The sequence below is a fragment of the Protopterus annectens genome, chromosome 6.part0, assembly GCF_019279795.1.
Source record: "Protopterus annectens isolate FY-2018-M chromosome 6.part0, PAN1.0, whole genome shotgun sequence".
NCBI classification, from domain to species: Eukaryota; Metazoa; Chordata; order Ceratodontiformes; family Protopteridae; genus Protopterus; species Protopterus annectens.
In genome coordinates, this window is record NC_056737.1 from 1,928,855,182 (window position 1) to 1,928,881,645 (window position 26,464).

General features: G+C 39.6%; 1 protein-coding gene across 1 annotated transcript in view; it reads left to right on the top strand.

Annotated features, from left to right (window-relative positions):
• The first annotated feature begins 499 nt into the window (after nt 1-499).
• The window catches only part of ZNF142 (zinc finger protein 142), a 597,391-nt gene continuing 571,426 nt past the window's right edge, over nt 500-26,464 (top strand). The window contains exon 1 of the mRNA XM_044075236.1: nt 500-802. Within this exon, the coding sequence (XP_043931171.1) occupies nt 556-802 (247 nt within the window). The 5' untranslated portion in view covers nt 500-555. The remainder of the gene's footprint in view (nt 803-26,464) is intronic.

Genomic DNA, 26,464 nt, shown 5'->3' on the forward strand with positions numbered 1-26,464 from the left:
TTGGATTTTTTTTTTTTTAATTTATTTTTATTTATTTATTTTTTTGGAGTAGCTATTTTTTTACCTGGGAAAAAAACACTGTTCCGTACGTTCAAGTTTCTGTGCTTTCAGGTATTTTGTGTCAATTTAAGAGCATTCACTCTTTTTAAACCTCGACTTTGTGATATAGACCTGAGCAAATCATGTAGACAGTGCTCTGGGGTAACTGGGAATTTTGGACAAGGCTCCTTAGTAGTTCTCCAGACTGCAAGCCTAGTAACTACTTATGAACCTATTAAACTGACCTTGAAGCAGTCATTCATAAGATCAGCCATCATTCTGACTGTAATACTATCTGCATGGGCAACGATGTGAGGCTTTGTGTGCTTTTTTACTAATCATCCACTAAGACAACACTGGTCATTCATGAAGAGATTTGCATTAAAACAAGAAAAAAAGTGCAAAGTCATGCAGTAGTTTTTGAAGTAAATGAATCCTTATATTCTGGCTTCTTTTACTAGGTGGTGCAGAACCTTCTGAGATGGATAGCCTGAATTAGATGGTGGTAACTCTGCCATGGAAGGGACAAAAGATGAGAGCTTTGATAACAACAAAGATGGTAGCAGCAGAGGACGTTATGCAAAATGGAGAAGAAAGAAAGTGAAGAAAAATGGAGCTTCAGGGCATACAGAGAACAAAACCTTAGAAGATGAAGCTGGAACTTATCCGAGTACCTCAGATGAGGATGGCCACAGTGCAGCACAAGGACCTGGAAAAGAAGTTTGCAGGAGAGACAGGCCTTGTAGGCCAAGATATTTCAGAGGTATAGTGCAGTTTAAAACTGTTTCTAGTACATTGTTGTAAGCTGTAAAATAAGTTTTTGTTTTGCCCCAGATGTGGATTTACATGGTCATATCAATTTCCCTGCTGAAAACTAGAACTGAAGTGGGCAGAATGAGTATTGTCTTCTAGATTAGGGATCACTGTGGTGGACTGCGACTTTATGGCTGACAAAACTTTCTTTGAAAGGCAAAACCAGTTTTTATACACTTCATTAATTCACACTTCCATAAAACAAAAATAAACTTTTCTCCACCTGCTTATGTGCTGGTTTTGTTTTTGCACTAAGTGAGGGAGTTGTTCACAGCAAGGGAGAATTTGCTGCCCTGGCATTGTGTGTTTATTTGGTTTACTATTACAAGGTCGAACGGCACTCCTTCGACTGTCGTATAGTCGACAACGGAAGGTCGAAACTGATAATCGCGAACTCAAACAAACAATCTAGGAATGGGTTTCAACATGGGTCGAGGTAGAGGAGATGTTTGTAGTTCAGAATAATACGAACACCTACCTCAACCCATGTTAACACCGTTCCTAGATTGATTTTTTGACTTCGACATTTACGACCTTCTGTTGTCGACTATACGACAGTCGAAGGAGTGCCGTTCGACCTTGTAATAGTAAACCGTTTATTTGTATGTATAAAACATGCCCAGATTGCTCTCATGTATTTTTTTCCAAGTACAGAGTACACAAGACTTGCATTTCATATACTCTGCATAAAATGCATAGATAAGGGACTAAACATTGGCTGAGTTATTTGTAATAAACAATACACATCTCCAATTTACTTGGGTAAAAGTGAACCACTTTGATAGTGTTCAGTTTGAAGCTAATGTCTTTAATTGTTGGCACATTCTGAATCCTTTAAAATAAGCAAGTAAATCTGCTAAATCTTTAGACTTAGCCCTCGGAAAGTAAACCTATTTTGTTTAGTGATATTGTATATTTACTGTATGGTGTGTATGATCCAGTTCACTTCCACCCTGCGTTACGTGAATGATCACAAACTAGTATCACACTGCTGTAGTAATACAGGAGCTGTAGTCCCAAAATCAGAAGGAGATATAGAGCCATTCAAACTTGCATAATTACAGTCCCACAAGATGATTTGTGTTGACATCATATTTCTTCTACATTTGGTAACAAATCTCATCTCTCAGCTGCTTGCTACTTCCCTTTTACAATGCATGCTGTTATAGATGGTAGGTCACCACAGTTCCACCAGGCATTATTTATAGTTTTGCTAATCAAGAAGCAGATCTGTTTGTATTTTTAAATGTTGGCCTATTAAAATATCACAGCTTTTGTGCAGGAAATCATACAGGTAGCTTCATTCCCTTTGCTCAGTAAAATTTTTGATTGAAAAACATGACCAAATGTAGCCAGTTTTGCTTTGCTTATGAAAACAGCACAAACTGAGAGAATGCAACATCTGTGCATTTAAGTTAAGCTACGGTGACAAAAGCCAAGGTAAATATTTTTATTGCATAGTAAGCAGGTGGTTCACAGTGACTTACGTACCAAACATTCCTTTTAGTAACAGAGACACTGCTGTAATTTCAGTAACTTTTTAAAGTGGGATAATGCACACTTTATTTTGAAGACATCCTCAGTGCACTGAATTATTTTTGAACTACTGAAATCGGGTGATTTTCATATTTATTTAACAAGACAGAAAAATAGCTGTACCACCTCTGCTTTTGCTTTTATTGAGTCACTTCATAGTAAAAGATCAGGTTACTACAGTTTTTAGTTTGGTGTTTAAAGTGATTTGTTCATAAAATAAATGTACCTTGCCACCATGTGGTGCAGAATGTGCCAAACAGCATTTTCGTTCCATCAGAGATCGTTTTTGGATGCTCCTTTTTGATAAGTTTTACAAAATGCTGCTTTCCTCATAATTTTGTCACTGAGGCTAAGCAGAGCCTCAGTGACATTAACTTGGGGAAAGTATGCAGTGTGTCCATAGACTTTAATTAACTTGGGGAAAGTATGCAGTGTGTCCATAGACTTTAATGGATGCATCATCTCGCATGGGCAAAGATGCATCCATTAAGTTATATGGACATATACCTCATGTTATTCTTCACTTGATGCTACTAAGGGCTGCACTAAATTTATTTGGGCAGTAGTTTAATAAAAAAAGTTTTAAACACTTTTTTATTAAAAATGGCTCAAATAAATAATGAATGAAAGTAATACAAATTAAAATTCTCACTGTACTTAGGAATATGAACAAATCACTTTAAACAAACTTTTGCACCAAGAAAATTCAAGAACGCTTGAATATGTTTGTCTAACATAGAACTTTGTATGCTGAATCATACATGAACCTTCCTTTGCAGTATTGAATGATATACAAGACTTGCTTTGCATTGGATGGGGTGATCAGAACAAGCAAATATGAGGCTTCTTGTTTTATTGCATGTGTTCAGCTGGTATAAAGACCTTTGCAACTTAATATAACCAAGGCGAAACTGAGCAATTTTCTTTTTCCTAAGCGATTTTTGTCTGCATGCTAGCTAACAATCCAGCTTTCCGTAGTGGGACTGGAGTCTCTTGATTTCCCTATACCAGATACCCAGTACAGAGGCAAAACCTGTCTAGATTGGCTGTTTCCGGGCAGCCAAAAGAGTACTTTATGCCTCTGTCTGTGCCCAGTCATCCACCTGCCTACTGGGGAGGGATGCTTTTCTTGTCCAACTAGCTAAATTATTTTGGCTTCGACCCTTACCAGAGAGATTGTACTTTGTAAAACAAAAAATCAAACCAGTATCGTGAAAGGTCCCGTTTATTAAAACTGGTAACAAACAATAAAAGAAATACAAAGCGCTTTCACCCATAACCATTCTGGGCATCATACTCTGATGATGCCCAGAATGGTTATGGGTGAAAGCACTTAGTATTTCTTTTATTGTTTACCAGTTTTAATAAACGGGACCTTTCACGATACTGGTTTGCTTTCTTGTTTTACCAGAGATTGTACTTTGTCCCTGACCACAGAACAAAATGCCTATCCCCTTTTCCCAATCAGCAGTCCACATCATGTCAGATACTGCCTGTGGAGCTATTTTATTTTCTCTGTGGCTATAAATTTTATCCCCTGGTGTCTGATGTAAGCATCTGTGTCACCACAGAGGTGTTCTATGCCCCCCCTGCAATATCTGCATTCTCCCACATATACACCATAAGGGCTGCCATCACCAGCTAAAATGTGCCATGTCGCACTTGGTATGGCTGCTTTTGTGTAAACCTTCACTAGCACGGGAGCAGGTGGCCAACACAAACCACAACTATTCCCCCAGGATGATTGAGCTAGCATCAGCTCCAGGTTCCTTTTATTGCTGGGGCATAGTAGCTAGCTGGTGAGGCACATAGTGCATATGAAAAAATATCAATGAAAAAATATCGAAGTGTAGAATACATGATACATTTATTTTTTTTATTTATTTGCTGTTTGTTAACAGGGATAGTCCATTGGGCCAGATTGAGCCCTTTTTCAACAGAGGCCCGGGGAGAAAAGTTCCATGTGAATACATGTACAAAGCTACAGACAAAAACAATTGCAAAAACAATTATTTAAAACAATACAATGTACAATTTTTATGAAATTTGCAGAGTATTATGACTGTAAAAAAACATTGGAGTTAATACAATAATTTAGTTTGAGAAAGAGATAATGGTTTATATAGGTTGTCAAAGTTATCGGAAAAATGAAGTAGTAGGAGTTAAAAGAGATGGGAGAAAGTGAGAAAGGGTAGGGTGAGTTAGAGTGAGGAGGAGAGTAGGAGAAGGAATACAAGATGGAGGTGGAGTGGAAAGTGGAATGTGTGGTGTATAGATTAGTAGGGGTGGAAGCAGGAGCATTCCCATTTGGAAGAGAGGTAAGAGTGAAGCAAACTTTTGAAGGTAGAGGGGGATTGTGTAGTTCAAATGTTGGGAGGAAGGGAATTCCATTTCTGTGTTGGGGAGTAAGATAATAGTAGTTGGCCAGGAGTGTGCAATGGTTTGTATAGTTTGAGAAGGTTTTGATTGTTAGATCCGAGGGATCGGTCAGGAAGATGCATAGTGAAGGTAGCAGCTAGAGAAGGGCAGTGTGAAGGTTTGAAAATAAGTTTCTGGGCAGTGGAGATTTGAATGTAAGAGAGATAGTGGGGAAGCTCTAGCCAGTTTAAGGAGTGTAGAGAGTTGCAGTGATGTAAAGATGATTTGGCGCCTGTGGCAAACTTTGCAATTTTATAGTAACAGGGTGCCAGTTTAGCTTTGAGGGAGGCTTGGAGATTGGTAAGGATGGGAGTGCTGTACATAAGAGAGGGGAGAAGATAGGTTGTGGAGAGAGTAAGCTTAGAGGAGGAGGTCAGAAAGCAACTGTGGCGGTAAAGCATACCAAGCTTCTGATGAGATTTTTTAATGCTAGTTTGAAGGTGTATATCAAAGCTGAGTTGTTAGTCAATAATGACTTTGAGAAGCTTGGTATGGGAGACTACTTCATTTGGAGTCTTATTATGACTTGTTATGATGGAGTTTTTATCTATTCTGGTGCTTTTTGTAGGGGTGAATATCATAATTTAGGTTTTGGATGGATTAAGAGCTAGATTATTAAGCATCCAATCCTCGGTACTAGAAAAGGCTGCCTGAGTAGCTTGCAGGAGGGAGGGGCGAGATGGAGAAGAGCAGATGATAGTCGAGTCGTCAGCATATTGGATGAGTTTAGTATTTGGTATGCAAAGATAGAAATTGTTTATAAAGATGTTGAAAAGTAAAGGACCCAGTATTGAACCTTGAGGAATGCCTGTAAGGGTGTCTAGATAGGAGGAGGTAGAGTTGTTCCATTTAACAGCCTCTTGCCTATTTGAGAGGCAGTTTGAGAACAAATTGATGGCTGAAGGAGAGAGGTTGAGGTTAGACAGCTTTTCTAGTAGTTTTGCTTAAGTATGAAGGACAGAGGTAGCAGAGGATTTTTGGAGTTTGGGTGGGGGTAGGGGAGAAGTAGGAGAAGATGCAGTTGGGATGGAAGAGGTTTTAGAGGTCACAAAGGGTGTTTTGTGCAAGAGGAGCAGGTTGTTGAAGTGGTATAGGTAGGGGAGATATAGGCAGAGTAGAGGGGTTCTTGTTTGTGGAGAGAGGAGGTGATGTGGTAGGGAGGGGAGTAGGTATACTTAGGGAGATAGGTGAGGTGGAGAAGAAAACAGAGGAGGGTTAGAAGAGTTAAGAATAGTGGTATAAGAGAGGGGTTGTGCATTGTAGTATGAAGATTATAGTGAGAATGGATAATAATAAGGAAGGTGTAGTATTGTTTGGAAGAGAGCTGTGTAGCTTTAAAGATTCAAGGGATGGAGGGGCCAATATTAAAATTGGGTATGCTGAGAAGGAATGATTGGTGGGGAGGGAGGGTGTGTTGGGATTGGTGGGAATGTGGAGAGAGCATGACTGTATGGCTATAAATGTAGAGTGGGGGCGGGTGGGGAATGGGGGTAGGGTAGAGGAGCAGAGTGAGCCTGAATGAAGCGAGGGTGAATGGAGTGGGGTAGAACCAGGTCCAAGACTGGTAAAGCAATGAAGGGGAGGCCCACAGATCATTTCAGCTAAGTTGTTACACAATGTACGCAAACCCCGATGTGTATGTAGAACTAAAATGGGTCTTTTCTATTAACTGTTCTGCAAACAATAAGTGGGACTTTCAGTAAGGTGGTATTATCATCAGAGAGGTCACTGTACTGGTGTGTGACACACAGGGGTAGTAAGGAGAGGGGAAAACTGGAGGTTTAAAGGGAAGTACTGACTTGCAGTAAAGGGTAGTGTAGAGGGGGTGCAGACAGATACTAACAATGGTGACTGCAGTCCCGACACATGTACATGCTACAAATGTAACGCTGTAGCCAAATGAAACAATTGCAAGAATTGTAATTACAGTCAGTCATTTCTGAAAAATGGCAAAGTTCTTTGCAGGAGCGCAAGCTACATTGCTTGGAAGCACTGCTGCTATTGGAGACACTCCATTTATCTGGTTTTGAGGTGACTTCTGTTTGAGTTAATTTGAGCCCGGGAGGGAGGGGAACACTCCTGTTAGCATCGGAGACACTTTGTTTCAGTGGTTTTGAGGTGAAGCAACAACTCACCCATAATCCACTGTTAAAATTAGTGACCATCTCCTTACAAAAAAAAATGAATGTCATAATCTTCCAAATGCTGGCATTGTTCACAACACAAAAATACTAATTTCCCAGAATCAATGATTATGGTTTGCATGAAATGTTAGTATGTTACAGTGTAGCAAATCAAGGCACCAGTTACCAATACATCAGAAGTGGGGAAATGTCACATGCAGAGACATTTGTGCTGAGTAGAAAGAGAAAACATATCATTAACCTAAATTCAAAAAACAGAAACTGAGACTTATTTTGTTCTGCATTGCATAATAAGGAAAATATTTTTAAGACGACTACAACACATTTTGCCAAGATTGAATGAGAAACACATCTTCCCACTACAGACACCAGTGGTTAGGAAAGTAGTTTACGTGTTTGTTAAAGTTCTGTGAAATAAAGTTGTCAGTTAACAGCTTCTGGATTACAATGACAGATTTGACAATGCAAGAAGAATGTGGGGTAGGGTCCGTCAGCCCTTGGACTAAAAACTGGAAGCCTTAAAACGTGTAGTACAGCTAGTTTGTTTTACAGAGCCTTTACAACTAATATTAGAAATGTAAGAGCTGCTGTGAGGACATGACAGATAAATTTGAATGAAAATGAAAAATAAGTTTCAGTAGCTGTGCAGGATACATGTGACTCACACTACTGTCATTCTGTTTACATGACAGTTAAAACCATGTGTCTAGCATGTATCACATAAATGTGTCTAGCATGTATCACATAAAAGGGGCTTGAGGTGGATTCTGGGGAGACAAAGTCTCTAAAATAACTTTACATGGGCAGGTCCATTGAGATAGAATAACCATAATCATTTAATGATTCTGATGTATTAAGATAGTCAAGAGTACAAAGCTGTAATGAAATAACTGAGATATAGTGGCAACCATTATTTAATTTATTTCTTTATTTATACTTTTGTAGACTGTGTGAGTCAAACTAGACCAACGGCCTCTTTTCAGGGGAGACTCGGGCGGTATTCATACTGACTAGGGGAAATTTGGACAAAACTCTGGGGAACTTCCTCTACCCTTTTTGATAAGTACATTGAAATCTTTTACATCCACGTGAGCTGCCACCAACTCAGGCATATGGGGCTTTGATTTAACATCTTATCTGAAGGATGGCACTCCCAGGAGTGCAGCACCCCCCCCCCCATGCTCCACTGCAGTGTTATTGGAAAATTAATCTAAGTATCTGACAGGAAAATAATTTTCTTGGGTGGCAAAAGCCAGGGTACCTTTTTGGCTGGGCTTGTATAGGCCCCAGGGACGATAGCCTAGTACCTACCTATGAGAAGAGAACCCACAGCCTTATGCATCAAAAGTGAGTGCGCTACCTGATGAACTACTGAGACTGCAAATAAACACATTAGTTTTACAGTTTCCTCTAATGAAAACTGCAGCCTGATTTACTAGAAAAGGAAAAGGAAAAATGTTATGAGGGACAGGATAAACATTTGAAGCAAAATCAGGGACATTCTGAAAAAATAAGAATAGTTGAAACATATGGGTAGCACTCGAGGGAATGCCTGGTCACAATAACCCATTCCAGAATTTAAATATTTTTTTATATGTGCAGGATTTAAAATGATGCAGTCATAATATTCTGACCGTTATTATAACTGTCTGTGAACAAATGTCAGTAGAATAATTTAATAATTTGTAGTTTTAATGATTGAGATAATTAAAACTATATATCTTTAAAATCTTACACCGGGGCTTCTTTATTTTAAGACATTTTAGTATGGTTTGACATTACCATAACATCCATAGTACCAATAAGCAAAATAATTAAAGAAATTGTAACCATAGTCACTTTTCAATGTCAAAATGTGGAACATTTACTAACAACTGAAGGAGGGTGGCTCACAGCATAGTTAAATGTTACTTGTTTTTCTGCATATCCATTTATTCAGCCATTACAGACTATTGGGAGAAATAACTCAAGTTGAAAATGTCCAAGGCCCCAGATGGGCAAGTCGAGAAACAACCCCCCCCCCCCAAAAAAAAAAAAAAAACACAAGCAACTCCAGTCAGAATCAAGCAGTACAGGTACTGTCGGGCTTGTAACATTATGAATGCAGTACTATCCATAACCACAACAAGCATCTTCAAAATGTGGAATATTACACTATCTTATACAGTGTGGAACAAATGGAAAAAACATGACACATTTACTAACAACTTGGAAGGAAACTCACACAGTGGTTAAGCGATGTATTAAGGTCTTTGATACCACTGCTGTCTCTGCTTACCACAAAAGTCACTTGGTTATAAAGTAAAAATTTCCTTTTAACACTACTTATAAGATGGGCAAGTTTTACAGCAGTTATAATATATTGTGTTTTACAGCAAACACCCAGCTCTTCAAATATTAGAGACTTGAAAGTAAGTTGAAAAAGTCCAGGATGCCTCCCACCCCCAACATACACACACAAGCAAAATTATTTTCATATTATGAGAATCACTAGTTGTAGATTCTTAGTGGCAAAGTACTTGTCTTTCTACCCAACTCGGCCATTACTAATTGTACCCACTACATTGTTAATACTTTGATCTTAGACCCACACAGACACACCCATCACTTGCAGCTATTTGTATGACTATTTATCTTGGATATTTGCTTGAGATCAAGTGAATCAATTAAATTAGTAAATAATGGCCCAGAAATGTATCTCAGCTTGTTTATGCCAGAACTATACGGTGCAAATTCCTCTGCCCTCTCAACTTCTTAGCTCAAGAATTAGAGATAATGGAAAAATGTCAGAACAGCTTTTAAATATCTCTTATATACTTTTGGAGAAAGCCAAAAATAATGGAGGACAAAAAGGGACACATTTTAAATATTATTAGTTTATGTATTTGTCAACCAGCTAAACCCAACAGGCAAAGTGTCACTTATCAGAGGTGAGTCAGGAGCACAGTCTGATTATGTGACTTGCTCAAAGTCACAAAGTAGGCAAATGGTAGTGAAATGATTCAAACCCTGTACCTTTGAGTACAAGAAGCAGTTTATTAACACAAGCGTCAGCTCCAAATCACTTAAAATGCAAACAGTAATGACTGATATTATTGGCTGATGGTTGTAATCCTCAGCAGTTTACTTTTGTATATTTATTTTATAGTTCTATAAGGCTAGTGGCCTTTTTTTTTTTTTTTTTTTGGGTGGGGGTGGACCCAAGGTGGTATTTATGGGAAAGGCATCAGGGAGCTTTCCCTACTCTGTTATGAATGCGCATCTCGTGTTCCTAGCACAGTTTTGGTTAAGGGGACAGTGCACGATGACAAGATGGCAGAAGGCATAAAGGTGGATGCCATTGCAATGGAGAATACAAATAAAATTGTGGAGGATTCAGAAGTCATTTGTCAGTGAAACTTGTTTGCTGAAGCTGAAAAGAAGAGTCAGTAAATGAATCTTGTGTTACTGCAACTCTCCAGTTGGGGAGGGTTGCAGGATATGTTGAAAGAGATGTTGATGCAGAGTGAGCCAAGAAAAGAAAGAGATTTCCTGGGGAGATATTATGGATGAAATATAAAAAAGAAAAAGCTGAGTCTATTCTGAAGAAAAAGTGAAAGAAGGCAGAAAAGGACTAACAGAAAAGAAAAAAAAAGCAGACGTGTGTGGTGAGGATTCAAAATAAAGAAGAAAAAGAAATGGATAGGTTTGAAGTTTGGGACAACTTAATAGTTCCTTTGGTTGTAAAAGCCCAAGACGTAAGTGCTTTTATACTTGTAAACAAAGAGACATTTTGTGACATTATATTTGAGCCTAAGCAATGGAAATTTCCTTGGGGATTTTGAAAAAAAAAACTGTAATCCTTGAAATGTATATGTAATAAAAGCATTTGATAGGGAAACCAAAAAGGATTTGTGTACAATTTCAGAAGTAGAAAGAGGAACCTGAAAAGGACATTTGAAATGTTTAAGCAAAGACGTTCTGGACATTACAAAGGTTTATGATGAAAGGGGTTTATGGACTGGTGAATGGGAATTTAATGTTTTGTTAAAGATAGAAAATGACAAAATTATACATATTTCAAGTATGATAAATGTTGAAGTAAATAAGGGTGTGGTAAAATACTGGAGACAACCCAAAACATGTTTTACGAATGGATTGTAAGTCTGAAAATAATAATGAAAGTAAAGGTAAGAGAGAAGAAAAAGAATAAAGAGGAAGTATTAGAAGTGGTATCAGAAGATAAATTGAGTAAAAAAGACAAAGAAAGATGAAAAAGAGGAAACTGAGGAAGATATAAACTGGCAAGTAGTAAAAGGGAAAATAATTCTATTGATAAAAACTAAAAGGAAAAGAAAATGTAAAGGGATGAGTGTAAAAAAACGAAATTTATGAGAAAATTAAATTTTAGAAAATTAAGGAAAAGGGAAAGTAAATGCAAATAAGAATATAATGAGAAGGATAGGGGGTTTGGAATGTTGTAACAAATATGATGTAGTTGTAATTGTATTAGAAATATACAAGATTATTAAGCAAAAAAAGATTACAAATATAAAAACTATAGGGGGAAGATAATTTGGAATTGGAAGATGGTGTTATGGAATATGAATATTTTGTAGAAATACAGTGAAAATATTTTATTTAATTTTAGTAAGAATGGGAAGATTAATCTGTATTTAAAATGCAATGAACAAGTACATAGAATTATAGCATTATATGTTTGTTGCCTGTAAAGAAAAAGTTTATTTCACCAGATTCTAAATATGTACTGATAAATATTAATATTGTAGTAGCAGGAGATTTTAATTGTGATTTAAGAAGCAAACATAAAAAAGAAAGAAACGTAAGAAAAATGTTACAAATTATGAGATGTGGTAAATTAATACTCTGAGATACAAATTCATGGATTTATAGATGGGGTATATACAGAACCGAAATAGATTGCTTCATTATATCAGAAGGGCTAACTATAGGGGAAGGAGAAGTAATTGTAACAGTTTTTTTGATCATCTAGCAATATGGCTCGAGATAAAGGAATATATAACAGTAGTCAAAGGAATCAAAAGATTCAATGAGAAAACATGGAATGAAGAAAGAAAAAGATTAATAATGCATTTATGGAGGGATCAAATTACGGTGAGAGCATGTATAAAAATTGGTCTGAATGGTGGATGATATTTAAAATAAAATGTGAAAATGTTTACAGTGACAGTATGATGCAAGAAAAGTGGATAATGAAAAGTATAGGAAAGTATATAAAGCTGCATTAGAACGGTGGTTCCCAAACTGCCCCGCAGCACCCTGGGGAGCCGCGGCTTCCTCACAGTGGTGCCACGAGCAGCAGAAGCTGATTGCAGGTAAGTGAATGCCTGTGTGTGTGTGTGTGTGTGTGTGTGTGTGTGTGTGTGTGTGTGTGTGTGTGTGTGTGTGTGTGTGTGTGAATGTGTGCATGAAAGCAAGAGTCTGTGTATGTGTGGGAGATCGGGAGAGTGACAGCGATGTGTGAGTGAATGCAGGAATGAATTAAGAAGTGGCTGTGTGTGTGTGAGATCGGGATCACACACACAGTCACTTCCTCATTCGTATCTGCATTCATTCATACATCACTCTGTCACCCACTTACGCATTCATTCATACATCGCTGTCCCTGTCTGTCACACCCACACACCCACTTATGCATTCATTCATACATCACTATCACTCTCCCAATCTCACACCCACTTGCCACACACCCACTTACGCATTCTTTCATACATCCCTCTCACTCTCCCAATCTCACACACAGACAGCTACTTCTTCATTCCTTCCTGCATTCACTCACATATCACTCTCCCTCTCCCAATCTAACACACACACACACACACATACAGCCACTTCTTCATTCATTCCTGCATTCACTCACACTCACAGGAAACTAATAAGCTTAACTGAAGAATAAACCACAAAGTGTTTGCAGTTTATTTTGCAGCTAAACTTATTAGTTCATGGTGCCCCTGTGAGGAAGCCGCGGCTCCCCAGGGCACCGCAGCGCACACTTTGGGAACCCCTGAAATATGCAATTTATGCACGCTGTGGGGGGGGGGGGGCTTTGGAAAAACCTGGATTCAGCAAGGGAGCCGAAAATCGAAAAAGTTTGGGAACCTCTGCATTAGAATATCTAGAAAACAATGATAGAGATTATTTTGATAAAGAAAAAGAATTGTATAGAAGAAGCCAAGAGAAAATTAAAGGGCTATTATTCAAACAAAAATATTTTTACAAGAGAAAGGTAGTAATATCAGCATATTTAAGTAGCCCAGTAAAGGAAGATAGTGTAATGAGAGAATGAAAAATGCAAAAGTAGAAGTAGAAAGAACCAAGGAACAAATTATGGGTACTGTAGTACAATATATAGAATAGACATTTACAGGAAAAAAAAATTGTAAATAATATGGAAAGTAAAAAGTTTTCAGAGAAAAAAGTAAAGAAATTGAAAAGGAGATTTGTTTGTATGGGTTAGGTAAAGTGTTAGGACAAGTGAGTATAGATTCGGCTGCACGAACAAATGGAATAGGATATGAAGTGTGTAAATATTTAATGGAATGGCAAAAAGGATATTTTTATAAAGATTTTTGAATCAATGGCTAAATGGGGGTTTTATATATAAAAAATTATGTAGTGGACTACTTTAAATTTATTTGGAGAAAATAAGACAAAAATATAATAAAGACTGGAGACCTATAGAACTGAACAATTATAAGATTTTTATGAAAATAATATAGAAGAGATTTAAAATGAAGATGAAAAGTGTTATGGAGGACAATATGTATAGCATAAAAGGGAAGGGATGTCAAGAATTAATTGTAATAAGTGAGATTGTGGATGATATAAATAGAGAAGAAGCTAAACTTATGACAGGGAATCTTAAGGCTTTTGATACAATAGGGCATGAAATTCTATGCAAAGTAATGAAAGAATACAATCATCATCTCCCCCTTTTTCCCATTTTTCTACATGGGGTCAGGGTGTTGTGTTAACTGTCGCCATCTTTCTCGATTCAATGCCACACACTTGCCTTCTTCAACACTCATGTCTGACTGTCACAAATCTTCTCTCATGCAATCCATCCACCTCTTTGCTGGACTTCCTCGTTTCCTCTAACCTTTTTCCTGTCTGTCCCATATCTTCTTCACCACATAGTCTTCTATTTTTCTGCACGTGTCCAAACCACCGTAATCTGTTCTCTTTGATCTTTTCTGCAATTTAAGCTATTTTTGGCTTCTGCACTTATGTCCTCATTTCTTCATCTGTCCCACAGTGTGCCTCCTGCTATTCTCAGGCACTTTTCCATCACCTCTAGCTTACTCATCTGCTCTGCTTTTATTGCCCAGGTTTCTGTACTATACAGTAGTACTACTCACACCACTGTTTTGTACACCTTACTTTTCAGCTTCTTTAGCATTCTTTTGTTAAACATTACACCTGATACACCATGCCAGTAGGCTGCAACCCCTCTGATTTTAGCCTTGACCTCTTCATTCAGACCTCACTTCTCATTGACTTTCCATCTTGTCTCTTGGATATATATATAGGCTGTCCAGCCTCCTCTGTATCATCATAATGAAAGAATACAATATAAGAAGAAAATTTGGAAGTTCTGCATGTCTGCTTATAGAAATAATAAAGTAAAAATTGTAGTAAATGGTTAAGTAAAGAGGTGTATATGAGGAGTGGTATAAGACAAGGATGTCCAATGAGTTGCATACTCTTTGTTTTAATTATGAATGTGATTGTATGTGAAATATAAAATGCAGGAGGCAGGGTATGTAATGGCTGAAGGGTTAAGAATTCCAGTTTTGTTAACTTATGCAGTTGATATTATTGCAATAAACAAGATGTGGATAAAAGAAGTAAACTTTTCTTTAAATGAGTGTTTAGAAGCAATAGGGATAACTTTAAACAGAGAGAAAAATAAAGGATTAGGAGTTGTGGTTAAGATAGGGGAAATTCATTTTTACAATGTGAGAAATCTCTGTCTTCGGTATAACATCTGGGAATAAGAAGATAAGTAGGCTATAATGTGAAATACAAGAGTTAAAAGAATTTTTTTTTCTGGAAGTCATATAGATCATTTAGGAAAAAGGTTCATTTGATAAATTCAATTTTAATGGGAAAATAGCATGCTGCGGTAGCATTGTCGCCTCACAGTAAGACGTCCTGTTCGATTCTCAGCTAGAGCGTCTTCTGTGTGGAGACCTGCGTGAATGGGCGTACCTTTGTTGAAGGTTGTGTCAGGGCTGGCAACTCGGCACATAAAAATCTACTGCCAATCATTAGCGGACCGGAGTTCCGCTGTGGCGACCCCTAACCAGGAAAAGCCGAAAGACACAACAAGCAAGCATATTTATTTGAAAAAGAATTGTTGTAGATCATTTCATTCATGTAAGGTTCTGCACTGAATCCAGTATAAAGATGAATTTAGTATTAAATATAAGAGGAAACCTAGTGGTATATGTTGCTTCACTAAATTATAAAAGTGTTAAAGTGGATAAATAAAAAAGATGAAAGATTAGTTGTAAAAATGTTTAAATGCAAGTATGACAAATTTTGGTATATGATAAAAAGGAAAAAACAAAACATGAGCTGCCAAACCTCTTCTCCACAGGCCAAAGAAGTTAAAACAACAGTAAAACTCATAAGCGCTTTCATTTCACTATTAAATGGAACTTCATCAGATAAAATCCCCATTTATACATTACTATTTGAAGTGTAGAAACCATCCAGTCATTTCAGTCATTATTAACACACCCCCAAAACGGACCAATGGAGGCTTCTAATAGACACACCTCCAAACCAACCTGTTACGTTCCACAAACAACATTAATCAAAGGACAGATCAAAACCAAAGTCTTTTACACAAGTGCATACCTATTATAATAAAAAAAACGCATGGTATGATTATAATCTTTAATGATTTTTAACCCTCTGAGTTTTATCAGAAAATATGGACTCAAGTGGAGGTCTGGCAATTACTGCAGATGATTAAAGCTTTAATGTCTTGAGCTGTGCCCTGTAGTGAAGGATACAAGGTTTGATTCTTTCTACTATTTCATACTGCGTGACGTTAAGTTGCTTAACCAGACAGTGCTTCTGGTTTCCCCTTTACTTGGTTTAAGACCTAGAATATAAAATAACAAAAAGATAGGGCATATATATGAAGCTAAATACTCATGTGCATTTTCTAAACAATAAGTGAAGAACCAGATCATGGTCAAATGTGAGTCTAAGCAGAGTAATGGACCAACCCCACTTCCACCCCCCAATACACACACATACAACACAAACCACAGCCATGCCATCCCATTATTTGACTTTCTCTCCCCAGTTACTGTAAAGCACTGTTGAAACCTATCAGTGTGTGTACTATTTTTTTCTTTACATTTACAATGATCATAGAGATTTGGAGTTAATTTAAAACTTTTATTAATATGTTTACAGCAAAAATAGTGCCAGAAATTTAATGAATAAAAAAAAACACCCACACATTTAAAACAGCATGAGCAACAGTAAACTCTTCATTTGAAACTCACATTTATCGAAAAATGCATTTAAAACAGCATGAGCAACAGTAAACTCTTCATTTGAAACTCACATTTATCGAAAAATGCATTTGTCAATCTGTTAAACTGCAGGAGATGTGGAGGTATTCATAGACAAGTAACCTACAATGAAGCACTAATTAGGAGCTATCTGGAGGGTACAGGAATTCAAAAGCCAAGTGTGTAATGAATTTGTTAACAGCTTAGGACAGCCTACTTGTACGCAAGTGTCTCCTTTCAGGGGCAGCCCAGGAACACTGTCTAGTGAAATTACGTGGTCAGACTCGCACTAGACAAATGAAGGCTGGGAAAATCAAAAGATGCACTACAGGAAGCAGCTCATTAACAGCTCATTGCCTTAAGTACCAAACGGTTGTAGCCCATCATAGTGCATTTTACACCTTTGTTCCAGCAAAAACAAGTTAAATTAAAATGAATTCATAGTTAATATTTTAATATTAAATTTGTATACTTCATACTGTATAGTTTATTCAGTGTCATATGAGCACACCAACAGTCAACAAAACAAGGAAGCCAAAGACTGTACAAAAAATGACTAATACGATGAAGCCCCTATTTACTAGAGTAAATTCTTGCTTTAACACTGTAAGTTAGTAACTTCCCTGGGATGTAGGATACACACACAAATGTGACTTATCAGTTACAGCCCCTTATATGATTATGTATGTTTGTTTGCAATAAAATGAATGAATAAATACATAATGACCTTTAAGTATATTTCAGCTCACTGTTGTAAGAACCATACAGTGCATCCTATCACACACCCATCAAACCCCATACATAACCTCTTAGCCCAAGAGTCAGAAACAAAATATCCAACAATTAAGAACAAATTATAAATCTCTTACTTAGAAAGTTAAATTAGCAAGCATTTTCTGAAGGGCATAAAGTGTGAAACTTGCATGCCTGACATTTAGTGACTCTGTAATCCAGAACAATTTGCCAGAAAGTTACAAAATTTGCAGGAAAGAGATCAAAGTAATTCTCAATTTCTTTGCTCAACAATTCTGGAGAAAGTCAAAAATAATTTGGGTGGAGGGCCAAAAGGGATATATTTTAAATACTATTTTTGTAGGGAAGATTCAAACCCAATACTTTGACAATTTTGTAGCAGATTAAGGTTACAGCTCAAGGGTACAGGGTTTGATTTCCTCACTGAGCAAATCTCCTTAATCAGGAAACCCCTACAGACACACACACTTCTTAAAAAATTACTTTTCAACTTCTAGTTCACTCTCAGACTACTCAGTGCAAGCCAGAAAGAAACACTGCATACACAAAACCTCTCAGAAAGACTGCGCAAGCTGAGTCAATTAAAAATGCCCACTAAAGAAACTGGGGGCAGTTGACACAAGATGTTCTGAACTAATAAACTGGAACTGATGCAACAGGTTTGTCCAGCTTTAAAAAATCAGCTGTTGAGCTAATTGTATGGACTTGCAAAGTTACTGGGGTACTCATGGGAGACATGTGTCCCTGCGTGCCCTCCCTAACACCGCCACCGCCTACCTGGCTCCTCAGTGCCTGAGCTGCTACTAAAAGTTGGATCATGCAGGTCATAGTCAGGGCACCATCATTTTATAGTTTAGTCTTAAATTCAGAGAGAGACTGTGCATTTTTGTTTCTAGGATGCATGGACAGTTTTGTTAAATGTTTTCTTCATCTACAGTTGGATGAAAAGCCAGTCATTTTAAAGTTGGTGCATTGTACTCCTGAGATCTTGGGCAACAGTACAAGATGATTTCTAATTTATGAGCTGGGTGAGGGGCAATACTTAAGCTTTAAATAGTAAGGTGGCAAGCAGTATATTGTCTCTAGTGGTTATCAGCCACCAACTGGTGTTCTGTAGGGATTGGCAGTGGTATTCCAGGGATTTTGACAGATATAAACCTCCATATTCTGCTTACTAAGGCTAGTGCTTTTTCTGGGAGTGTGTATTCTAATTAAGGTATAATGAGACTTATCCTTGAGGTAACCTGTGGGCTTGTAAGGAAATAGTCCCGGTCTTAATTCTGGGGTTTCACTTCAACCCGCCCTGATTAGGAGGTGGTGATTTTGATTGGTTGTTTATGATTACTTTGATTGATGTAGACTTTTGATTGGTTAGTAATTGGATTAAATCAAATGTTCTTTCTTGTTCTGTATGGTCTGATGAAGCGGCAACCCTGCAAAAGCTCTAACCTTTTGATGTTCTTCGTCTCACATTGCTGCAGTCATAACCTGTGGGTAGTCCGCTGTCCTCGGTCGGCCCGAATACCAAAGAGCTAGTCTGGCGTCGGTCATAGTCGCCCAGAGCTGACGTCAGTACGTAGTAGTACTTAAGCGCATGACCGACGCCATATCCTCAGTCTTTCTTGCCGCATGGTCCGAAGCAGAAGCAGCGTTTGCAAGTGCCGTTCGGCGTTCTGAAATTTTCATTTATCGAGTTTCAGACCGAAGACCAAGTTGGGCTAAGTACCCCGTTGGGGAAATTTTTGTCTTTTCTTGCTTCAGTTATCCGGATGTCAGAAAAAGTTAATAATTGCATTTCTTGTGGGAAACAGATACCTCATAGGGATTATCATTCTTTCTGTATTCCTTGCTTAGGGCCTGAGCACGACGTGGTCGGGTGTCGCTTTTGTGCTAGATTTAATAAGCGCACCATTAAAAGGAGATAGACTGTGCCAGGCTTGTTTTCGGTAAGCGGTGTAACTATAACATGCCATCGGATCCTCCGACGCCCGCTACCGCTAAAAAGCGTAAAGATAAATCTTTGAGGTCTAAACCGGATGAGTCGTCTGTTGCGGACGCCGGTTCTTCAGAGCCTCCGATTGTATCTGTGGATCCTGCCGAGGGTTCGGCTGAATCCCAGGGGGAACCTTTACTTTTGCAGGAGTTGGCCTCTCAGGAGGTAGGCCCGGCTGAGGGTGCTTCTCAGGTATCTGTAGTTCCATCTTTACAAAACGTTATTAGGCCTTCTACTTCAGTGGCTAAAGGCCATGCTAAGGCCAAACCTTGTCTTGTTGGCCCTGGTCATAGTTCTAGCTCTCCAGCGCCTGTTCCTAAAAAGCATATGTTGAAAATGGCAGAGGACTTGATTACTTTGATCAGGGGTTCTATGCCCCCCCCAGAGAAGAGGCCTAGGGTGGAGGCAAATTTAGAGGGAATGGATCATTCTTCAGACTACTCTGATTCCTCAGCTGAGGAAATTCAGGATTTTCCTTCCTATTCAGATTCGGATGCAGAGGACTCCTGTCCTTCTGCTTCCCCTCCAGAGGATTTTTCTTTTTCTGAGACCTTACATTCCATGAGGGAACATTTCAAGTGGGAAGGTCAGGATTTTTCAGATTCTCGGAAAAGGCTTAGGGAATTTTTGTTTTTGCCTCAGCATAGGCCCTTGGCTATTCCTCCTGTCTTAGATGTTGTTCAGGATGTTTTTTCTGAATCTTCCCTTAATCCTGATTCTTTGCCTCCTGCCCCTGTTAAGCCAGACAGGTATTACAGAGTCCCAGAAGCACATAAGTATTTGTACAAGAGTCCTAGAGCTGATCCGGAAACTATTATTCAAGGTCCGAAGGGTGTTAGGGCTTCTGTGGCTAAGAATCCAGTTCCTTTGGATAAAGATTCTAGAGCATTAGATAGGTGGGGGGAAAAAGTGTACACCTCCTCTACGTTGGCTATGAAGGCTTTGAATTGCCAATTTCATATGCTGAAGTATCAGAACTTTTTGTTAAGCCAATTGAAATCTAAGGTGGATGCTTTATCTCAGGGTATAGAGTGTAAGGAGCTCCAGGAGTTGGTTCATGCATCAGATCAAGTTGGCAAACATTCTTTGCAGTGTGGTTTCGATGCTCTTCAGGCTTCTTCCAGGGTGGCTGCTACAGGTTCAGTTATTCGTAGACATGCCTGGCTTAAGGATCAAAATTTGTCGGAGCATGTTAAGGCTCAGATTTTGGATGCTCCTCTTCAATCTGAAGTACTCTTTGGTCCTCCTGTGGAATCAGTTTTGAAAAAGATGGAAGATAAGGCTAAGTCTATGCAGACGGTCAAGGATTTTATGCAGGTGCAGCCCCCTAAGTTTAGTAGGAATTGGCCTGCTAGAGGATGGTCTTATCCTTCTTCGGACTATCAGTCTAAGGGCAGGTCTAGACGTGGTAGAGGCAGGGCTCACGCTCAGGGTTCTTTCAGACATAGGACTTGGAGTTCTCCTGCACAGTCCTCTGGTGAGGGCAGGGGTCAGTCCTTTCGTAAACAGACCCAATGACCTGTATCTTCAGCTGCCAGATCCTTCTTTACTGGCAGCTCCTCTAGGAGGAAAGTTGGGACTTTTCAAACAAAACTGGCATTTGGTCACCCAGGACAAATGGGTGTTGGATATAATAAATCAAGGTTACAAGTTTTATTTTCACACTTTTCCTCCTTTCAAAGGCATGCCAGATGTGCCTCCTCAGCAAAGGCTGGAGGCTCAGGGGCAAATTTCTTTGCTTCTGCAGATGGGGGCAATTCAGGTGGTCCCTCCGTCAGAAGTAGGCCTAGGATTTTATTCCCGTCTATTCCTAGTGCCAAAGAAAGGAAGCACTTGGAGGCCAATTCTGGATTTGTCCATTCTCAATACCTACCTAGACATTCCAAAGTTCAAGATGTTAACATTGCAACAACTTCTGCCTATGCTAGGCAAAGATCACTGGATGGTAACCCTGGATCTCAAAGAGGCCTATCTTCACATCCCTATCAGGCCCAGCTGCAGGAGATTCCTGAGATTTCGGGCTGGTACTTCTCATTATCAGTTCTCTGCATTGCCCTTTGGTTTATCTACTGCACCCAGGGTATTCACAAAAGTTCTGGCTCCTGTAATTGCTTTCTTCAGACAGAGAGGAATACAAATTTATCCTTATCTGGACGATTGCCTGATTCTTGCTCAAGACAAAGACAAGTTACTACAACATCTCCAGTATGTAATGGCAGTTTTAAGGTGCCTAGGGTATTCTGTGAACGAAATAAAGTCCAGTCTAGTGCCCTCTCAGGACATGTGCTTTCTGGGTGTGAGACTGAATACAGCTTCTCAGATGGCATTTCTGACCCCGGACAAACAAAGAACTCTTCATCTATACTTCCAGCAGTTATCAGTAATGTCCAGGCTGACTGCAAGGACAGTCCTTCAAGCCTTGGGGTTCATGGCATCTTGCATTCTAGTACTTCCCAATGCCAAACTGCATATGAGGAAGCTACAATGGTATCTCAAAAGTGTGTGGACTCAACACTGCCATGGTTTGGACACTGTCATTTGGATTATACCTTGCATCCAGAAGGAATTCTTGTGGTGGGCTCAGGAATGTCACCTAAACAAGGGACTCTCTGTGACCCGACCAGAGGCGAGTCAGATCCTAACGACGGATGCCTCGGACTTGGCTTGGGGAGCACACTTCAATGGGAAATGGATACAAGACATGTGGTCTCCCAAACTACTACATTTGCATATCAACATGAAAGAGATGTTAGCAGTCCAATTTGCTTTGATGGCCTTCAAGGACCTACTTCAGCCGGGACAGGTGTTGATTCAGACAGACAACACAACAGTCATGTGGTACATCAACAAGCAGGGGGGAACCCATTCCTACCCTCTTTGCAGACAAGCAATGATTTTGTGGGAGACTGCTCTGAGTTTGCAAATCAATCTTCAAGCACGGTTTCTGCCAGGAGCACAGAACTCCCTAGCAGATGTATTGAGCAGGCAAATAGTGGATCCCCACGAGTGGAAACTGGATCCTCAGGTATTCAAACAATTGGCCGTGGCTTGGGGAACTCCAGACATAGATCTGTTCGCTTCTCCACTGAATTTTCAACTGCCAAAATTTTGCACAAAGATGTTCCACCCAAATGCTTGGAAAGTGGATGCTCTATCTTTCAGTTGGAACAACCTTCACGTCTATGCTTTCCCTCCTCTGCCTCTTCTTCCCAAGGTACTCTTGAAAGTCAGGCGGGACAAGCCTTCCATGATTCTAATAGCACCAGATTGGCCACGTCAGCATTGGTATCCTCTGCTGAGGAGTCTAATTCAGGAGCCTCCTTGGCCTTTGCCACAGATTCCTCATTTGTTATCCCAGTCAAACAATCATTTTCTCAATGTCAGGGTGCAGTCCCTGCATCTAACAGCCTGGCGTATTCTGTATTAGAGCCGGTGGGGTCTCCGCTTCCTCAACAGGTTTTAGATGTCATTTTGGAAGCCAGGCGGCCTAGTACTCGGAAAGTTTATGCTGATAAATGGAGGAGATTTTTTCTTTGGAGTTCAGCAAAGGGCTTTGATGTTTCAGTACCTAATTTGAGTTTTGCACTACAGTATCTTACTGAATTACTGGACAAGGGTTTGTCATTCTCTTCTGTGAAGGTTCATGCTGCAGCCATTTCTGCTCACTATGATTGTGACCCTCCTTTATTTTCTCACCCTTTGTTCAAACAATTTCTTAGAGGGGCAAAAAATATAAGACCCCCACGTAGAGCTCCTACTCCTTCCTGGGATCTCAATTTTGTGTTGGAGAAGCTTACTTTACCTCCTTTTGAACCTGCAGCTGCGTCTGAGTTGAAGTTTTTGTCCTGGAAGACTGCTTTTTTGTTGGCCATTACTTCTGCTAGGAGGGTATCTGAATTGCAGGCACTCATGGCAGTTGAACCCTTTCTGATATTCCATAAGGATAGAGTTTCTTTGCGTACTAACCCTACTTTTATGCCTAAAGTGATTTCTAATGTGGCCTTGAACCAGTCTATTCATTTGCCTACTTTTTATGCTGATCCCCAAAATAAGGGGGAAAAAGTCTTACATTCTTTGGATATCCACAGGCAGTTACGTTATTATTTGAGCAGAACTAAAGAGTTCAGACAGACTCAACAATTATTTGTTTCCTTTGCTCTGGGTTCACAAGGGAAAGCTGTTTCAAAGCAGACTATTTCTAAGTGGATTGGTCAATGTATTGCTTTTTGTTATTCTCATCATGGGAAGAATGTTCCTGCTGGGATCAGACCTCATTCTACTAGGGCTACTGCCACATCTACTGCTTTTTTGAGGGGGGTAGCTACTAAGGATATTTTGGAGGCAGCTACTTGGAGTTCAGTACACACTTTTACTAAGCATTACCATCTCCCTCTTTATTCCAAGTCCAGGGCTGGGTTTGCCACTGCAGTTTTACAGGGCATGTTAGCAGCTCCTAATGCTATTTAGTTTGCCAGCCTCCCTTTTCCTTTGCTTTGGGATTCTACCCACAGGTTATGACTGCAGCAATGTGAGACGAAGAACATAGTACAGTTTTGTACCTACCATAAATGTAGATGTTCGAGGATCTACATTGCTGCAGTCCTATTATCCCTCCCTCCTTCCCCTCTATAGTTTGGGGTTGCTGTGTTGCTTTTTGGGATACTCTTTATTTCCACACTGGTGGTTGTTGGGTGTTTACTATTTTGGCTCTGGCCTTTCATTTTTAGGCCTTCTGACATCTGGGGCAAGAAAGACTGAGGATATGGCGTCGGTCATGCGCTTAAGTACTACTACGTACTGTCGTCAGCTCTGGGCGACTATGACCGATGCCAGACTAGCTCTTTGGTATTCGGGCCGACCGAGGACAGCGGACTACCCACAGGTTATGACTGCAGCAATGTAGATCCCCGAACATCTACATTTATGGTAGGTACAAAACTGTACTTTTTAAAAGTTTTATTTTATTTTACTTTACTGTTTCCTCTTTTGGTGTGTACCGTGGTGGTTGACTCGGATTTTGTTTTTTACTAAGAATATCTTGAAGACAGTTGGGTACAGCAATTTCACACCTGCTTCTCAACACTCCCTGAATAGTGGAATGAATTTACTCCTGTTCTGCCTGGTGTAAAATGAGTAATTATTCTCGATAAACACTCTGCACTTTGCTGTCTCCCACTTTTAGTATTCTTTCCTTCTGACACAAGTTTTGTCAGAATCAACTATTTCTGCTGGTAGGATTGCATCTTTACTGTCAAAGGTCTAGGTTGCTTTCTCATAGCCAAGTTTGGAGCATACACGTGATGTTCCCTTTCATCTAATAACTCTGGCTGTGGAATACCAGTCCAGTTATTTATTTGTGTTTACGTAAAATTAACGCAGTCTGTTCCTTCCAGCTTCTGTGGTATAGCTGAAAATCTCATGTTTTCCCTATGTGCTCTGTCCTCTAATTTTGTTACTTTTTTGAAACATCTGTTCCTGAGCAGTCTCATGTTCATTCAGCTTTTTCACCATTTCAACCTCTGATTTTTGCAGCTTTATCACCTCATCTGAATATCTGTTTATGCTTCTTCCATTTTTCCAGCCTTTTGTTGTTTGTGTTAATATACTCCATCAGTGTTTGGTTTATTTTAACCATGTCTGTGTGCAGTTGTCTTGTATCTTCCTGTAGGTTAGTGGAAGTCATGTCTGGAGGTTGGATTGCTTTTTGCTGAACAGCTGCAGAACTTTCCCCAGTCAATGTTTCTTCCTCACTTTTTGTAGCTATTTTTTCCAGCTGCTCTGCATTTGTTTTTTCCTGGCATCCAGGCATTAGACTTACTAGCCAGTTACTGAAATTTACCCATAAACACAAAAGTCTACTGGCCTTCTCTCTTGAGTTTCTATTTCACACTGGGAGATCTAGAGTTAAGCTGTTACTCGATGTGTAGCCATCTTGGACGTCTCCGTTGAAATTGTCTCAGTATTGTCCTAAGCCATCTTTTAATGGTAACAACCCTGTGTGCTATTAAATTGTCCCCATTCCTGTACTGTGCCATAGTGTGGCTGGAATGGACATGTTAGCCATGCTTGCTGCCTGTCAGACTTCTGTTGACAGCACAGTACTTGCCAGGTGTACTGGAGGCCTCATATTCCTTGTAGCATGTCATTCAGTCCATGTTACACTACTGTAAACACTACACAGGAGGACAATAGCCAACCCCCCACCCCAACAGGACTGCAACTTTTCCTGCTCCCCAGTCCATTGTCAGGCTGTACCCACACTCCAGCAAGACTGAAATCTGTCCTGTCCCCTGTGCTGTAGGTAGACTTTGTATGTCTCTGTCATGCCCTGTGCTGTGTTACAATATACACCCTCTGCACAGATACTGTCCCTGTTACCTCTGTGCACCTTTGTGTGGTCACTGCAGTCATATGTCCTGTCAACTTGACTCTATAGCAGTGCACTTTGTTACTCACTGTATACTGATTCTCTAAGTTGTGCTGAATAATTTGGTCTCCCAAAGTATGTCAATTACAGTTTTTATCATGCTAAAACTAATCTTGTAGAGCAGTAGTCTCTGAATCACAGCTGTCCAATGCAGAACCCATATGTCACTTGGCTGTGCTAATTTTACTTCACATCTAGCTACCATGCTAACTGGTGATGCTTGTCATTTAGTGTCTAGCATTCCTTCGTTAAAGGTTGTGCATTAGGCCCGGCAAGCCAGCACGTAAAACTCTACTGCCAATCATTAGCGGACCGGAGTTCTGCTGTGGCGACCCCTAACCGGGAAAAGCCGAAAGACACAAACAAACTGTGGCCATGTGCACAGGACTTCTACTTTCTCCTGGTTTAGATCTGCAGAGTGGATTTGGTCTCTCTGACACTGAGTTCAGCAAGGAACTTAGTGCAGCAAGGAGAGTAAAACCTTCCTACACCTGTTGCACTAGAACCATAGGGAGAACTTGCTGGGGAATTAAGATGTCCCCCTGTATAATTTGATGGATAGCACCAACTTGCAGGATACGGAGTGATGCCACTGGCATCACCCACTCTGCTAAACAGTACAGGCACAAGTATAGTGATCTGCAGAGATGCTACCCAGACGTTTTCCATCAGTGAGAAGAAGAGATTAGGCATAGAAAGCTACCTGCTTATTGCAAGGATTCTTTACATGGTTTGGCACTGTACATTAAGCCAGTCACCTTTATCTGCAATTGCTTTTTGTTGT